Raw genomic sequence first — 18,831 nt, forward strand, 5'->3', positions numbered from 1 at the left:
GACGGGACAGCGTCTGCCCTATCCCCTGCTGGTTGTAAACAACCAAGCACCACACTTAGTGTCAGACCAGCTGCTGTCAATTCTCTGAACTTAATTTCATACTCTCTATGCACAATGACCTCATCATCTCATCCATGGCAACAGTGTGGGTGTCTTCCCAGTACAACCGAATGCTGCCATGCTGTTTGCATGTCAGGAGCTGAGGCGCAAAAACAGGCCTGAATGCACAAAGCCACCATTTTATAAGCCTCCGTGGGCAGAAACATACCCCACTCGGCTGTCCTTTACCTCGGCCTCGTGCACTGGCAAATATTTCCCGAGTCCTTCATGACTTCTCAGTATGAAATCAGGCTGGCCGATGGGAGGCAAAATCCATGCCTCCCACAGAGGTTCACATTCAGATGCTCCTGATTAAAAGCTCTGGAGGGCTCAGCCATGTAGGCTGAGGACCTAAGCAGACATTTCCTACAGCAAGTTTCTTTTCAGCAGGAGCAGCTCAGTACTGGTGTACTGAGGAAGGAACGAGTCACGATAATCCCCGATCTAGAGAGTCTAAGAACAAAAGCTAATTTTAAATAAAATATAAATATTTTCAATTGAGGCAGCACTTGATATTTTGGGGGCACTAAAGCAACTAAGAATATAGTATTGTGACCCACACAAGGAATCAGAGAGGAGGTGTTGCTAGTCACAGCAAGCCAGAGAGAGTAAAAATTAAAAACTCCAGCTTTGGGGGCTGGTTTTAAACTACTAGGTAGATCCAGACACCTGCTGGAGACTTGAATAGGTAGGTGAATATTGAGGTAAAATATTGGGGAGATGAGAGATAGGCCCGGCTTTCTAAAGAGGGGGAGTTCTTATTTCATCTAGGCCTGGACCAGGAAAGGAGATGCTAAAATTTTTAAATAAAGTGAGCTGTGCAACAAGAATAATTTGGGGGAGGTGGGTCAGAGGAGAGAGGCAAGTAAGGGAGGAGGCATGACGAGGGAAAACAGTTGTAAAGTTCTGGGTTAAAGTAAGTACAAATGAACAATGATGGCACTGCCACTAAAGGTACCTCCTGCATATCTGCTACCCACTCTCCCCCTTGCCCTCAGGTCTGGCCCAGGGCACCTAGGTGCCAGGTAGCAGGGTTCCTGAACAGCAACCTTGATTTCCCCCTGAGCCTGGACCCTCCCTGAGGCTCTGGAGCCAGGTTCTAGGGAACACATAGAGGTGGGGTGGGCAGGTGCAGGAAATACACCCAGAAGGCTATGCAAAGGCACTAGTGGAGTTGATAAAACTGGGAGCAGCGCTTGGCTGGATCAGCTCGTAGAGAGCCTCATACGTCCCCACCACAAAGCCCACGAAGCCCAGGATGCTGATCAGGGCGTCCTTGGCGATGGTGAGGGGTCTCAGGCCCTCTGAGTAGTAGGTGGTGATCTCCAGGAGGGGTGGGAAGATGAGGGCCAGGGCACTGCTGCTCACGGAGCCCACTAGGGAGATGACCAGGTCCAGGCGGGGGATGAGGATGGCCAAGATGCCTGTGGGAGAGAGGACAGGTATATTCAAGACTGCCCACAGCTGAAAAAGACCTCACTACTCTGCTATTTTTAGGAAGTGTCCTTCTCATAAAATGGAGAACTCTAGGAAAACTTAGACATTATCCAGCCTAATCTTTTAATCCACAGATGAGAAATAAATGCCCAGAGAGATGGAGTAACCTGGATCTCAATGCAAGATCAGCAAAACTGGGACTGGAACCCATATCTCCTGGCTCTAGTCACCCGGCTTTCAGCTTGCCTATCACTGTGCATCACTTCCACCAAATGACATTCCAGGGCAATCTGGTCCTACCAAGGGAGAGACAGTGTAGAGCAAAAAGGAAGTGGACCATATCTGAGCGACTGCTCCCTCGCTTACCACTGAGGATTCCTCCAACACAAACATCTCTACTTGACTGACAAGAACCAAAATAGGGAAAAACCCTCCTTCTTCTGGAACAGTACTATGATAAACCCCATTTCACAGAGCATGTCCATACACAGAAAGTAGAAGTACAGTCAAGACTCAGTTCTCGAACATCTCCGATCTCAAACTATTTGGTTTTTGACCAAATTGTTCATGAAAAAAATGTCTCCAGCCCTGGCTGGTTTTGGTCAGTGGTTAGAGCGTTGGCCCATGGACAGAAGGATCATGGGTTGATTCCAGTCAAGGGCTCCAGTTGGAACAATGGGAAAGGCAGCCAATCGACGTGTCTCTCTCACATTGAAATTTCTCTCTCTCTCTCTCCCTCCCTCCCTCTCTCCCTCCCTCTCTCTTTCCCCGCCCCTCTCCCTCTCTGTTATCAAACAAAATTTTAGTTCTCAACCCAACAACCCTTTTATGCTGATACCTAAACATGACAAAAGTGTCTCGCAGGCACACAGGGATGGGTAGGTCAGGGGATGCACCAGGTGGCTATGCAAAGGCACTGATGGAGTTGCTAAAAGCATGTTGCTAAGGGTGTGAAAGTGCTCACAAAACAACAACCACAGGCAACTGAAGAGATAGAAAAATGGTTGATTTGAATAGCAGAAAAGCAGTTAGCCGGGGATAGCATTTTGGAGGGAATGATATGTGAAAAAGCAAAGATGTTGCATACTGACCTCCTAAAAGACACCCCTGAAATGAGTGCTGTTTGATACATTTAAGAAAAGAAGTGTTTATTAGACATGTACTGTATATAAGAAAGGTTAAAACAGGAAATCATTTGTGAGTCTGGAACAGATTAATTTAATATATATTATTTCTAATGGGAAAAAATAATTCAGTTTTCAAACAAATCACTTCTCGAACAGTCTTCCACAACAAATTAAGCTCGAGAACTTAGGTTCCACTGTAGTTCTGTGTGCAGGCTGATTGCATACACAATGACCACATCCCTGTGCCAGGACAAGCTAGTAATGGGCTCCCACACCTGGAACTTAGGCCCGGGTGTACTAGCATGTGAGGAAGGTGGAACTGACAAGGATGAATGGGGGCTGCTTTAGGAAATGCCATCAGGTTCCCTACCATACCAATGACTGGACCACTGCTAAGCTGGACAGTGCTGTTTAAAACCAAGGGGTGGAGGCTTCACTGACCACACTGACCCAGTGCCCAGGGACCCCACTATTCCCATCTAACTCAGCTTTCCACTGGAGGTGAAGACCAATGTTTCACAAGGCTATAGAGGATTATGGGCTCTGGAATTAGGCTCTTGTTTGAACCCTGGCTCTACTGAGTGACATTGGGGAAGTTATGGCTCCTTTCTACTCTCCAGTTTTCTTGTGGGAAAAATGAGGATACTAATAGCTCCTATGTCACAAAGATGTCATGATGACCAAGGAGGTTGATTACACAAGCACCTAACAAAAGGTCTGCTGTACAACAGGCATGCAACACAGTTAATATTATCATTAGCTTATATTTTGCTGCTTGTGAAAAATGTATCCTTAACTCATTAGCAATCAAATGTATTTTCATTCGTTGTCTTCCCCATTGCTGGCCTCCAACTGACAGCCATCGAGGGCACATCTATTATCTCCCTGAGTCCTGAGAGGTACATTTGCCATGGGGGGTTTAGTTCCAACTTCATAAAGCAACAATGTAGTCAAATTGCTCTGAGAAAGGTGTCACACTGGTGAGATTGTCAGAACATCTCAGTTCACTGCAGCCAATTTTACCCTTCAGGTGGACTGTGTAAATCAATCAATCAATCAATCAATCAATCAATTGCTGCCTCTTTGGCTGAGCATCAGATGAAATTCCTGGGTTTTACTTACTGGCCAGGTTTTGTGAGAAACACTTTTAAACTGGAATACCATTCCTTGCAATAAGAGGAGAGGCCTGTGGGAACTGAGATTTATCAGGGGAGGAGCAGATTCACATCTCCTGTCTCATACGCACTCTGGAGCTGTGGGGTCCCATACGTGGTCCCCAACTATTTAAATTTAAATGAATTCAGTACCTCATTCACACTGGCCACATTTCAAGGACTTACCAGCCACCTGTGCCTATGACTACTGTCCTGGACAACACAGACCACAATACTTCCAACACAGTAGAATGTCTGGTGCAGTGACTTTCAATCCTTTTCATCTATGGTACTCATAAACTAACTAAAATTCTGCAGCACACCAAAAAATATATTTCTTTGCCAATCTGACAAAAAAAATAGGTATGATTTTAATTTATTCACACTGGACAGCTACTGTTGTGTTGGCTCTCGTCATTTTTTTTTTCTGTTAATCTTCACCCAAAGATATTTTTTCTAGCGATTTTTAGAGAAAGTGGAAACGGCACAGCAGAGTGAGGGATGGGACTCATCTCCTCGAACACACAGTTGTGCCAAAACAGCTTCGAGCCCTGGTTTTGAACCCTTAAAGGGAGTGTGTTATTCCTCTGGTGCCAGTCCCTGGTTTCCGTGGCTGCTCCAGCTTGCTTAAGAGAAGGGAGGCCTTTATCAGGGACAGTGAGCCCCAGGAGGAGACAAGACAGATGACCTGCCTGGCCCCTTCCCAGCTGCAAGTCTGCCATTTCCTTTCCATCTCTCACATTAACCTGAAGGACAGATGGACATTCATGATATGGGTGTGAAGTAAAGTCAGATGTGCTCCATCTACTCTGAGATAAGAATTAAGTGGAAAGAGAAATAGAAGCTTGTGTGATCAGAATCTTTTCTCAGATTGAACAGAGATGTTACACTTCATCATGACATTTTTAAAAGCAATCTAAAAATTTGTTCTTGTTTTTACTGCAAAGGATAAATAAGATAAGCATACTTAACAAAAATATCCTTAACAGGGATTTTTTTTTAAACAGGCAAAATTTTTCTCTTAAAGCCAGGACCACAGGGCTGCAAAAAGACCCTCTTCCTGTCCTAGATGAACCAGATACCACAACTGAACCCTGAATAAAGCCTGGCATTGGAGAAAGATAATGGGGGGAGAAGGCAAGAAGAATGAGCCTCCTACTAATCTGGGGGAAGAGAAAGAGAAGGGGACCCAAAGTAGCATAAAAGCCCCAAGAGTTCAACAGCAGGGATATCTGTTTTGCCACCATGCAACATGTGGCGAACTAGTTTTAACTAATTCCAGAAGTAGGAATCAGGTACTTAGGAAATATATGGGAGCAACTAAAACTTTCAAATGTTCTTATGAGTTAAAGCTCTCTAGAAAGAGAAACTCAAGAAGGTAGAGATCTCAGGATATAGCCAACTGGAACTACCCTCTCCCACTCTCTCTGCACTTTCCCACAAAAGAACACCCCATAAAAGAGGAAGATAGCACACTCCCAACTGCAGGCCATAGCTCGCTGCAGCAGCAACAGAAAGCGGGGCTGAGGACAACTCAGCTGGACCACATGATCAGTCAAGAGGCTCCAATGGTATTACAAAACATCTTCCCTGTGGGTTAAAAAGACTACAAGCGTGATCTTTTAACGGCTGAAGCAACATGAGGCAAACGGCCATGTTCAGAGAAGGAACTGATTGGGATTCTGGAGTCTGTGGTTTTAGGCCAGCAACAGAAAGAGCTGACTAATGCACAAGAGAGAAAGAACTTAAAAGAACAAATACACACTTACAGAAATATGATCTAAAATCATATCCCATTTGGACACTTACAGCTCCTGGGTCTGAAAGCTCTTTTCTGCCATTTTATTATGATTGATGCTGGGAAAGCCCACCCATGTTACTCTTAATCTAGAAACCTACCTTTAAATTAATTATAGTCTTAGATAGAATATATAGTTTCATTTAGTTGAAATATAAATTTTTAAAAATGCAAAAGCAAGGGAAACAACCTACATGTCTAACACTAAAGGAGTAGTTTAGTAAATATGATCCAGCGATATAATGGAATATCATGCAATCATGAAAATATTTATGAAGGGTATGTATATTCATGATATAATATTCAATAAAATGCAACAAAGTTATGTGTATACTATGACTGAAACTATTTTTTAAATGCACCCATAAGGATTCATGCAGAATATGCAAAAGAAAATTATTTTGTTAAGTCAGTGGGATATTGGGAATTTCTTCCTCAAAAATCTCAGATATAGACATTCTCCAAATACCTTTACATTAACTATTTTTTCAAGCAATATTTTGGTCAAAATCTAAAATCAGGCTCAAAGTAGCTGTACAGAATCACAGAATTTTAAACTTGAGAGAAACCTTAGTGATCGGATGCCCTTCATATCTTATAGTTGAGGCCTAACGAGGGTTCCCGGAGCTGGGGTCCAGGCACAGCTAATTTATGCTGCTTCCTTCTTCATTTAGCTGCAAGACCAAGAAGTATGGAAGGCCAAAAGTTGCTGAGAAGCCACTCTGGATTTGGAAGCTTTATGCTCTAAAGGGTCTGGCTCCTGGAATGTTTTACAAGTATGCATTGTAATCTGAACAGGCCTCTCAGTTGATATGGTTTTATGTTATTACACTTCAAGAATAGGTTTCTGAAATTCTCATAGCTAATTGAAGTGAAATGTTTCACATGGAAAACACCATAGACAATTAGTACCAACCACTGAAGGACAGGTTAGTGCCTCATGGAATCCTAAAAAAGTATTCTTCCTGCACCTCTCGGCTCCCCAGATGGAGCCAGCCTCTCCTACATAAGCTTGGGACATAAGGTGACCTGCAGAGTTCACATTTCTAAACATATGGGCTGAAAGTAAATACTGAAATCATAGCAAAATGAGCACCATTCTCTGGCATGCATATTTTCCCAGCCCCTCCTCCCCAGAATTCTAAAACTTAACATCAAAAAGTAGACAGAGCGCCCAGCCAGTGTTGCTCAGTGGTTCAGCGTCGACCCATGAACCAGGAGGTTGTGGTTCGATCCCGGTCAGGGTACATGCCCAGGTTGTGAGCTCGGTCCCCAGTGGGGAGTGTTCAGGAGGAAGCCAATCAATGATTCTCTCACATCACTGATGTTTCTATCTCTCTCCCCCTTCCTCTCTCTGAAATCAATAAAAACGTATATTTTTTAAAAGTAGAGCCATCTTTGGGGGATAGAGGAGAGTGATGAGAATGTTTAATTTCAATTGGATATAAAAAATTTGAGGCTGGACCAAATTGCTCTGCTCCCCTTGAGGAAGAAGAGGAAAAATTGAGGCAAAGACAAGAAAACACCAGAAATGAAAATAAAACAAGTTGCCATTAAAATGTATGGGTATCACTGAAAATAATGAGTTACATCAAAGCTCTAAAATCACATACCAATTAACCTTATGCAAAAACATCTGAAAGTACAAAGAAACAAAACCAAAATGAACTCACATAAATACATTTAAATTGATGCTACAGTGAAAGGCCTCTCCTGAATCCCACAATTACTTCAGAGTCTCCAGGGAAGGCTAGGGAAGCCAGAATGCTCAGAGATGAAGAGGCTGCATCCCTTAATAGGATGACAATGCAATGCTAAGTCACAAGAGATCACAGAAGGGAAAAAACAACTGAACGCGCTTAAAGATCAAAAGTAGCTTGAGTCCTTTGAGCATTATGCTGTAGAAGAAAGGTGAGGCCCACAGACAGAGCCAGGAAAAGTGAAGCAAAAACCAAAGGCATCTAAGGACAGCATGAGGTCTGTGAATCAGAGACGGGTGGCTCCTGCAGGGAGCAGCAGAAAGAAATTTGGCAGGAAGCAAGACATATGCTACTGAAGGCTAAAGCCAGACTTGAGAAGGAAATGAGGCCACGAGAGGAATCAGGCCCAGCATCACTGCCCAGCTCTTCGGTCAGGGAGAGCTACTATCTATGCAGTTACAGCACATTTCACCTAGACCAGTGGTCGGCAAACTCATTAGTCAACAGAGCCAAATATCAACAGTACAATGATTGAAATTTCTTTTGAGAGCCAAATTTTTTTAAACTTAAACTTCTTCTAACGCCACTTCTTCAAAATAGACTCGCCCAGCCCGTGGTATTTTGTGGAAGAGCCACACTCAAGAGGCCAAAGAGCCGCATGTGGCTCGCGAGCCGCAGTTTGCCGACCACGGATGTAGACCCACATCCAAAAATGTCTAGAAGAGTATCATGCAGCTGAAAGGAAATCTAAGGAACAGACTGTCACAATGCAAAAGTGATCATTTGAAAAAACAAATAAACATGTACTGACTATCAAAGTAACCTGTACTCACTCATTATGAATATGGTGAAATGGCTCTCTTTCAGGCTTTTACTGTATTTTCTATGGAATAGTAATTATACATCTTTACTATGACTTTCAACCACCTCTGTAGCATTTCACACCATATTGATAAATAAATGTCAGTCCCCATCCCCATGTCCTGTATAGTACATATGTCATTAATTCACCTAACCATCTGGACACACCTCAACTCTGAAACAGGAGCATGCCCAGCCTCCTGTTCACCCACACTGGCAATTCCACTACAACATAAACTCTCCCTGATGAAAGCCCTGGAGGCTGGGTGCCCTTGGGGAAAAAACAAACAAGGCAATTTTCCCATGTTCTACTCACATGTCAGGCAAACCAGCAAGGTGCGCACCAACAGGTCCACCACCAGCTCCCAATGCTCAGGCACGCGGGACACGAAGAAGGGGATGATGATCTCGGCTGGGACGAAGAACTGGATGGCATAGGTGAAGAAGATGCCAATGGAGTAGAGCAGCTTCACCGACTGATACAGCCTGCAGAGAGAGCCCAGATACATTCAAAAGCCGCTCTGCACACTGACAGACTAGTAGGAATAGTGCAAAATGGTCCGGTCCCATTGTGATTTGACCATATCTATCCAAGCTACAAATGCATGTGTTTTTTGGACCCAGCAATTTCATATCTAGCAATTTATCTTGCAGATATATTTGCACATGTGCACAGAAACTTACATTCAAAATATATCATTGCAGCGTTATTTAAGTACAAAAGACTGAAAATGGTTTAAATGTTAATCAGCGGAGAACTGGTTAAATACATCATGGTGTCCCCATATAGCAGTTAAAAAGTGTGAGGCACAGCTCACATGGCATTAGCTTTATGATATACTATTAAGAGAAAAAAATCATGAAGCAGTACAGTGTGCTACAATTTGTTTTAAAAAGAGAAAAACTATTCCCCCTCACATACACACGTGACACTCTTACATACATGAAACATCTCCAGAAGAAAACACAAGAAACTGGTTGATACGGTTGCCTCTGAAACGGAAAGTTGTAGAACTGGGGACTAAAGGAGGTGAGTGGAAACTTAACCTTTTCTGTATACCTTTGAACATTTGGAATCATTACCAGAGGCATATATCCTTTCAAACATAAAACAATTAAAAAATACAAATAAATGTAACAAGCCTGTTTATTTGTATCCTCCCCATCCAATTCAGAGCTCCCTAAAATCAGATGGTGACCGGCAGGATCAAGAGGCAGGAGCAGAATCCATCTTTCCACCCCACTGCAGCCATCTTCCTACCACTGCTTCACGTGCAGCTTCTCAAGAAGACGATTAACTCGTCGGGAGATACCTCTGTCTACCCCATGCCTACAACTATGCAGAGTAGAATAAAAGCCTTACAAGCACTTATGGATCTCACATGACCATTAAATGGAAGACCACTCTGTCCCTAAGCAAAACTCCATGTCAAACAAGACCCTCAGGGGTTGAGCAGCGAGAAACACTGGTCTCCCTCCCTTGTTGGAAATTTAAAAGTGATGATTATATTGTATATAACATGCACTGAATTTCTCTGTGGTTGAACTTAATACCTGAAACATGTTCTTATGCTAGAAGCAGAATACCCCAGGAGAGACTGAGTTTGACAAAAGGTCTTACTTGCTCTAAGAATAAATAATAAAAACTCTTTGGAAAAAATCAGCTGGTGGCTCTATAATTAAACTCAGGGCAGCACCAAAGCTTGCTGGAGTTCAGGGAAGTCTGGAATCAGAATAGCCACCCGCAGGCCAAATAAATTGCACCTGAATTAAGGCAGAAAGATTAGAATAGCTGGGTTTAAAATCTCAGAGGAAAGGAGACAGATGCCCATCTATGGCTTTATATTATGTAGGCTGCTTCTGCTGCTCCTGATCCACTTATCTTGTTAGGCCGACCTACCATCTGATTCTTGATAGGGAATGTAAAAGCAAGCATCAGAGGGAAAGATAAAGAAAGAGTTTCTAAAAAACAATGACCCATTTCAGGGCTACCAGTTGGCTGGCCACATAACAAACTTAGCCCCCAGACCCCTGCTGACTAGGGTATCCTTTGCTAAATACAGACTACTGAACAAACATTTTTCTCAATTTTCTCAAGCTGCCCTTGCACAATGCCTCACTAATCAGAGCTCTAAAAAACACATAGGCAGATCAACGGGCCAGCTCGAAAGGTTATTCTGATCCCCAGGGCACTCAGCAAGCGTCTGTGTCTGCTCGCAGCTGCTCTCCATAATGAAATTTTAATCTTCAAAACAGAACTGTTGCTTAGGACACACCCTGTGACATCTACCTTTTTAGGAAGCATTTCAATATGTCTGTTTCCCTATAATACAGCAACCAAGAGTTAAGGAAAGTGAGATATAGAAGAGCCCCAACAACCCTTGGTCCAAGGTGAGAGGGCTCCATGTGCATATCAAGTCAGTGACTGCACGGGAGAGGTGCAGCGGAGGCTGGGGACTAAGCAGATGTGCCCTCTCTCCCCCTCTATTTGGACTGGTTTAAGGTGAATGGACTAGATACTTGGCCCTTCTAGGCTCAGATTTCCAGGGAGAAATAGTATATCAATCAGCTTATCAACCAATCCATTCAGGATATGCCTCCATAGGAATTACTCATCCAAACAAAGACTAAAGCTAGGACAACATCCTACTTCTCCATGACACCAACATACTATTACAAAGCTCTTTCTCACACATATCATTTGATATTCATGGCAATCCTGGCAGGAAGAAATGACTATTCCTCATTCCCAAAAGAGAGAACTGAGGCAGCAAGAAGCTGTGATTTGTCCAAGGCCGCAGAGCTAGTACATGGCAGATCACCTCTGTCCTCTATGCCCCAGCTGCTTCATGATAACATCTCCTCATGTAGAAAATGCTTCAGTCTCAGCATTTATTCCTCCTTTTTGTTCAAAATCATTCCCTGGGTGATGATCATACCAAGTGCTGGGATAAAATGGAGAAATGGACGGTTGCTGCCCTCATACAGCTTACAGTGCAAGGAGATCACAGTACAGGCAGACGAACCATTTCAATGCAAAGGAATAAAAAGCCTACTGGGAACTTATGGGAGCAGAGAGAAGGTGCATCTACTGAGACTTGAAGTGTGATCAGTGAGACATCAGAGTTTCTCAAAAAGAGCAACTCCTAGACCAAGTCCTCCTCACTGAATGGGGATTGGACAAGGCACATTAAGGAAGGCAAGGGGAAGCCTTTGAGGAGTTCTCCACAAGGCATGATTGGACTGAGTGTTCTCTCCAATGCATGATTGCACTGAACGTTAGGCAGCTCACACAGGTAACAAGGAGGAGCCCTGATGTGGAGAAAGGTTAAGATACAGGCAGCGCGCGATGGGTCTCCTCTTCCACTCTATCTAAAAGCAATGGAAAAATATCTCAGGGGAGGATTCACACACACACACCAAAAAAAATTAAAGTGAAGCAGGTTGACTTAAGAGATAAGTAAGAGAAAGAATCTACATTCTGACCTATTATAGTGATTTAAAAAAATATCTAGTGTTCCCGGGCTTCCATCCTCACCCACTTACCAGCAGTTGGGCAGGTTGAGGGTTATGCTGCCTTGGATATCAGCTCCAAATTGCAGGTACCCCAAACATCCCAGGCTGATGTAGAGGGTAGTGACAATGGCCATTCCCACATACAGGATGACTGGAAATTTCCGGGGATCCTTCATTTTGTTTTCAAGGGGCAGAACCTATGAGAGTAGTGTGAGAGAAGAGAAAACACAGCAAAGAGCAATATTAATGGCCAAGAAGAAAATGTAATATTTTCAGAAAAAAGTAATTTCTTTATCCTTAGAATTTCCCAAAAGCAAATCCATCCTTTATTAGACAAACAAATAAATGCCAGTTGTTTCCTCAGAAGCTCTCCTCCCAGAGCTCGAGACATAGAGCCCATAATCTCAACAGAGAAGTCCTGAGAGGTTAGGGTGGCAAGATTGGAACCCAGGACTCCTGGTCCAGGCTAACACTCTGCCTCCTGCTCTGAGATCACTGTAGGCTGGGAGTTCTCTTTGCCCCTTGAATGCAGCCACCTGGCAACTAACAGACCCTTTTGCATCATGCCCACCTGGAACAGATGCTGGTGGTGGCACAGGTCAGCTGTAGCTCACCTGAGATCATAGCTTTGCTAATCTGTCTAAAGAATACAACACACAGGTCAGGGAAAACGGCCACTCTAGTCCACAGAAATGGTTTCCTTACCTCAAAAGGGGTAGACACCAGCAGTGACAAGTTAAACCTCCAAGTTAGAGGAACTGAGGTGCTGCATGACTTAATAGAGAATCTTGTTTATTCAGGATCTTGGAGATATATAACAAAACCCAGTTTCCAGACTCCTATTTCAAACCATTGACCCTTGCCGTCTCCTCCCTCACAGCACAGGACATTCTTTAACCTTCGCTAAAGCAAAGGAAAGATTAGGAAGACTGGTTCACTTAGGAACAGGGAAGACAGCAGGTATGATTGTGACAATCATCACAATCTGCCATCAACTGCTTCTGGCATGACTGACAAGGAAAAGCAACACAATGCAATGACTACAAACTATCTCTGACCTTGTCATTACACTGATTTGCCTCCAGTGCCTGTGGCCATGAGGCAGAGCAGGTCTATGCCAGACACACCTCAGCAGACACTATGAGCCAAAGCCTGGTGCTCTGAGGGGAGCAACAGCTCTGCATTTCCAACTGGCTTTCAGCAACCCCCATCCTACCAGCTCAAGGGTCTCAAGCTACAGTTGATCCATACACAATAAAAGTCCGTTTCTAAGCTTTCCTTCAGCTTCCTCCTATGGAGAGTCTAAAGAGACAGAGGGCAGGGAGCCCTCTCCTCCATGTCCGCCAGGCCTGGGCCTGCGGTGCAAACAGAGAGAGAGCACAGTGAGCAGTGAGCAGTGGCACTTTACCCAGACATGCTCAACAGTCCTCACATCCAAACTAACAGTCAAAATAGCAGTGTTCTCTCTATTGTAAAAATAGAAACCAGAAACATCTTGAAGTAACAGATGATTGTGATTACAGAATGACTCCATATTCAAGTCTTGGCTAATGAAATGAAGCAAAGAATAACTTCTGTGCTATACTATTAGGGAAAACTGATAAACTCAGTACAATGCTCTTTGAGAACCCAGGACCTCCAGGCAACCTTCCACATTTACTCAACCTCTTCTTCCCAGTCCTGAGTACTTGAGGCCACTTTCTCACTGCTGCAACACGGGGCCATTCAGGCCTCTGCCCCAGCAGCAGGGAAACCACTGGTGTTTGTAAATCAAGGTGAGACATTCTTCGTGGGTGATGAGAAGCCCCGAGAAGGAACACAGGAAAAGTTTAAAATCTCAGGACAACCTCTACACAATCACTCTGAAAGCCTCCCCCCATGATGTTAGAGCCTTCACACAGTCCATCAGCACTACAGGGACAATTCCTCTCTATTTTGACAAAAATTTGTCAGGCTCCTAGGTTTTCCTAGAAGCATATAGAACATGATTGGGAAATCAAATGGGGACAAAAATAAATTCTATGAAAGGAGAAGTGCCTTCTCATTTCCTAAGTCCTTGGCCAGGAGAGCTAATAATTATTTTTTTTGGAGAATTCTGTGCCTTTATTATGAAAAATAAAAATCAAATTAGGTACAACTGACTGGCAGACTTCTCTCTTTAGGAGAAGAATTTGGTGAAATCACAGCAATAATGAGGGAAGCTACACTAGGAGTGAAGGCTACTCATTCATACAAAGAAAATATGGCACACCAATGATCCAGGGCAGAGAAAGTATTCACACGCTTATTGATTTAATAATAAAATTGATATCATTAATAAAAATAAAAATTATTCAATGCTCATCATATGTCAGGGACTCTGTGAAGCACTTAACATATATCTCACTTAATCCTAATAATTACTAATCATTAAAATCACTTTTCAGAGGCAAACAGTGAAGGTCAGATAGGGTAAGTCCTTGCACAAGGTCACGCAGCTACTCTCTGGCAGGAAGACTCTACATTCCTAATTGCCATGTACTATTGCTTAGTGCACATACAGAAGATGGGTGTGCAAAAGAGCTAGTTTGAATGTAAACATTCTCAAATTGCATACAATTTATTTTCAAAAGTTGGAGCTGAGGAACTTCAATGAAATCCCTGAAATGCTGTACACTAACTGGCCATTAAGTCTCAGAAGATTATTTCTAATAGCATTTCATCAGCATTCCTTAAAGCATTCCTCAAGGACACCAAGGACACCAGAGAATCACAGTGCAGCTCTTACCATCCCGATGCCTTCAAACGCAAAAATGGCCGTGCCAAAGAACAGAGGGTAGGTCTTCCAGGGTGCCACCAAGGGAAGGCGGCTGGGGTCTGGGATCCCCTAAAAGAGAGAAAATAAAACAAAGCAAAAGCTATATAAACAGAGCTTTGAGATTTGAATCCCAACATCAGACAGGTCACACCTTTCCTAAATCCTAGATTCTCTGAAGGTAGAAAGTCTGACACCTGACAGATGATTGGGGAACATTTAGCCTGTATATATTTTTCCCTTCAGGATGAGAAAACCCACTTGGTTTGGGGGAGGACTAGCCCAATGTACCATAAAAAACTCAAATGTTAAAAAAAAACAACAACACTCAAATGTTGAAGCCTGCATAAAAAATCACATTCTTTTCATAGGTAATCCCATCCCTAAAAATTTAATCTGAGCAGGAAAAAGAAAAGCAAAGTATAGAAAAGTTGAACAAAGTTATTAGTAACTAAAAACGACCTAAATGTTCTCAAACAAGTGAATATTAGTTTACTCAGATCAACTATGCTATAGAATATCACATACTATTTAAAAAGTAAAACCTAAGATAACTAAGTAGCTCTTGAAAAACTGCTTATGAAATAATAGTAAATTTTTTTTAAATTTATATATTCATTATGCTACAACTACATAAATACTCCACACAGATAAAGCTGGAGGGAAGACGGTAAATTTTTAGATGCTTTCTTTTTCCTTTTTTTCTACATTTCTTTCTTTTTAAAAAAAATACGAATAAGTTTGAGTACTTGGAAAATATTGACAGGCACATGACAGGAGTACTGAAACATTTGTGGGGAAAAAAGCAAAAAGAGCATTTAAAAAATAGGCAAAATAAAAACGAAGGCAACTGGCAACTGCAGGTATAATGTAAGGATGTACAAGCAAGGAGGTACAGACACAGAATCCTACCAGCTCACCACTGGACAGTGGTGCCCAGTATTAGACAGCATCGAAGGAGCAGGACACAGAGTGGGGTAGAAGCTGCTGTCCTTTTATAATTTGGCTGTTTTTTAAAAAATATATTTTATTGATATTTTACAGAGAGGAAGAGAGAGGGATAGAGAGTTAGAAACATCGAAGAGAGAGAAACATCAATCAGCTGCCTCCTGCACAACCCCTACTGGGGATGTGCCCGCAACCAAGGTGCATGCCCTTGACCGGAATCGAACTTGGGACCCTTCAGTCCGCAGGCCGATGCTCTATCCCAGTGGTCGGCAAACTCACTAGTCAACAGAGCCAAATATCAACAGTACAATGATTGAAATTTCTTTTGAGAGCCAAATTTTTTAAACTTAAACTTCTTCTAACACCACTTCTTCAAAATAGACTCGCCCAGGCCGTTGTATTTTGTGGAAGAGCCACACTCAAGGGGCCAAAGAGCTGCATGTGGCTCACGAGCCGCAGTTTGCCGACCACGGCTCTATCCACTGAGCCAAACTGATTAGGGCTATGATTTGGCTTTTTAAACCATGTGTGTACATTGCTTAGATTAAAATAAAAACTGACTTTACAACTGCCTTTTACAATGTTTTAAAAATGATTTAACTATAGAGGTATTTAGATAAATGTGGGGCATGTTCTAACAGTGTGACAGAATAATATCAGTGAACAAACGAAGATCTAGTATTAAGCTATGTAATGGGCTTCTCTTTAAACGGTTTCAAAGTGATTATACTATGGTCTCCCTAAAACATAAAGAATTTTAAAAATACTTTTTTCTCAGCTGCTGCTAAGAAATCAGTAAATCTCTTCACAAGAAGCATTTCAGTAACTGGAATGATGACAGACAATAAATATTCTTGCTCTGCAATGAGACAAGAGAGTGAGAATGCCCTGTAATTATTCCTGAGTCACAGTGCAACTTAAGTTTCTAGAAACAGGAGCAATCTGTTGGTTAGGGGATGACATCTACTGCTCAGGTTCATACATCAGATCAAGTTGACGTATCAGAGAGGGAATTTCAGAATGTATGTCTGGGGATACTGTGTGAATGAGACCAGCAACAGAAATTTAAAATTCTACATAGTTAATTGCTATTGACTTATAACACAACCAACTAAATGAAAAAAGCTTATGCCAAGAAATGTACAAATTAAAATCAGTTCACTATCACTATATCTCCACAATTCTACACTACTATCAATGATAGTAAGTTTTTTGAGAAAGTGCTGTTAAATGTATGTAAGGATTGCAATATGTACTCCAAGTTTGGAAACATTATAAGTGTGAAAAAATGCATCTCAGAATTAAGAATATGCACTGATAAAATATTTATTGGGAGTCCCTCTCGGCAAGGCATTCTGCTCAGAAATGTGCTGCCATCCGTTCATTCCAGGAAACCCTGCTCAGGTGGAAGACCTCGGTCAGCTTCCTATGATGGCATGTGCATGAGGAGCAAGAGCACCAGTCACAATACATGCCAAACGCAAGGATTAGGTAAAAATTCAGGAATATCAAACAGCAGTGGAATCCTCATGGTAAACAGAGCAAAATGCCAGCACAGGACAAAATCAGCAGCAGCAGGAACAACAAAAAGGACCCCAAGGGAACATCTTTAGCTGTGTGCCACATCAAAATGAAGCCACTCAACACAGCACTCTCTCATGCTGCACCCAGGGCAGATAGCACTACTTGATCACAGCACACCTCCAGGCTGAGCCAAGAGGCTGGCTCAGAATTGCTATCAAGCAATGAGCAGGACTGCCTCACCAAAGTGCAGGTTGTACTATGCACAGACAATGCTCTAGAGACAGACACTTCCTGCAGTTAGGACTGAGATGTATCACAACTCATATTTCCATCCCAGCCCTCTGATCGTGGCATCGACCACAGTCCAACTACCTGCGCTGGTTTATAATTAAATGTCCTGCACTGGTTTATAATTAAATGTGGTACGTATGTCACTCACCTCATCTTTAATGTCCACTGCAGTGTTTCCTAGGCAGTGATTGAGATCTCTAATTACAAAGTTAAATCAAGAATTTATCTGCCCTTCTCTGCTTTAACTTAATTTGCCAGAGGTGGGGCGGGGGGAACTCTCTGGAAATGATCCATTAGGCATTTATAGGCCCTTTTTCCAGTCTCATAATGAAATGGGACATGGAGAGATGTTTATGTTTTAAATAGTAATTCCGCAAAAGAGTCAGCATCTGCCATTCTTCTGACTTACTAGGACAAGGAAAAAACAGTCAATACTCATTAAGTCCAATCTAAACTCCTTGTCATTTCTTCAGTACAGGAAGTCCCTCCTTTTTATGACCCACTGTTTTCCTAGAAACCACATCAGTAGGTAACTGTTGGAAAATGAGGCAAAGTTCACCCATCAAACTGTCCAAATTAAGACAATTGATATATCCAGTGTTGGCTAGAATAGGAAACTTAGGTACCGTGGAAGGAAGTCAATATGAAATCAGTAAATAGTGCTTAGAAAAAGCAACTTGGCAATATAAAAATTTCAAAAGTGCAAATTCTTCAGCAATTTCTCTTCTGGATAAATATCTTGGAGATGTACTTATACATGCCCACAAAAAGGAAGGTGTAATAAAATGCACTGTTATAATACTGAAAAAATACTAAAAACTATAAATGACCTGACAGTCCGCTGACTGAGGACTGGTCAAATAAACTAAGGCAACATCTATTTTCTGAGATACTGTGTAGCAATTTAAAAAAATGAGGTAAAATCAGGTTTATCAATTTGGAAAGCTCTCTGAGGCACTATCGAGGGAAACATACCAAAGTATACGAAAACTACATATAATAATCTTTTTAAGTTTGTTTAAAAAATATATTTTTGTTTTATATATTTCTGTACATACTTACATAGTGTGTAATGCGCTCATAGGACCTAGAAGGAGACAGACAATAACACCAAGGGTGCCTGAGTGGAGGAGACTCAGGGTGAGCATGTGGTGTTCAACAAGCACTTGTGTTGTCTGTACTTTAATGAGTAAGTATTGATGAGTTATTGGGGGAATTAAATTTTTTTTAAAGAACAGTTTATTGATATTTTAGAGAAAGGAAGGGAGAAGAGAGAAACATCAATGTAAGAGCAAAATATCAATCAGCTGCCTCCTGCATGCCCCCTACTGGGGATCGAGCCCAGAACCCTGGCATGTGCCCTGACCAGGAATGGAACCAGCAACCTCTTGGTGAAGGGGAAAATGCCCAACCTACTGAGCCACACTGGCCAGGGCAGGGGAATTAAATTTAAATACTTTTGAAAAAGTTATGCTTTTATTCCCCCGCTGTCACTCTTTTCCTTTTCTCAAGTTTTGGCAAAATGTAATGTATTGCCCACAAACAGCCACAGTGTTTAAGGGCACATTTTTCTCAGCATGAT

The 18,831-nt window shown here is 42.3% G+C and overlaps 1 protein-coding gene across 1 annotated transcript in view; it reads right to left on the reverse strand.

The window, feature by feature from the left end:
• Window positions 1-992: 992 nt before the first annotated feature.
• Window positions 993-18,831, reverse strand: part of LOC308251578 (proton-coupled amino acid transporter 1) — a 34,961-nt gene continuing 17,122 nt past the window's right edge. The window contains exons 8-11 of the mRNA XM_080675243.1: window positions 14,460-14,558; window positions 11,723-11,889; window positions 8,493-8,662; window positions 993-1,523 (exon numbers count right to left, since the gene is read on the reverse strand). Coding sequence (XP_080531369.1) covers window positions 1,252-1,523; window positions 8,493-8,662; window positions 11,723-11,889; window positions 14,460-14,558 — 708 coding nt within the window. The 3' untranslated portion in view covers window positions 993-1,251. The remainder of the gene's footprint in view (window positions 1,524-8,492; window positions 8,663-11,722; window positions 11,890-14,459; window positions 14,559-18,831) is intronic.

The sequence above is a fragment of the Plecotus auritus genome (assembly GCF_963455305.1).
Source record: "Plecotus auritus genome assembly, chromosome: 6".
NCBI classification, from domain to species: domain Eukaryota; kingdom Metazoa; phylum Chordata; class Mammalia; order Chiroptera; family Vespertilionidae; genus Plecotus; species Plecotus auritus.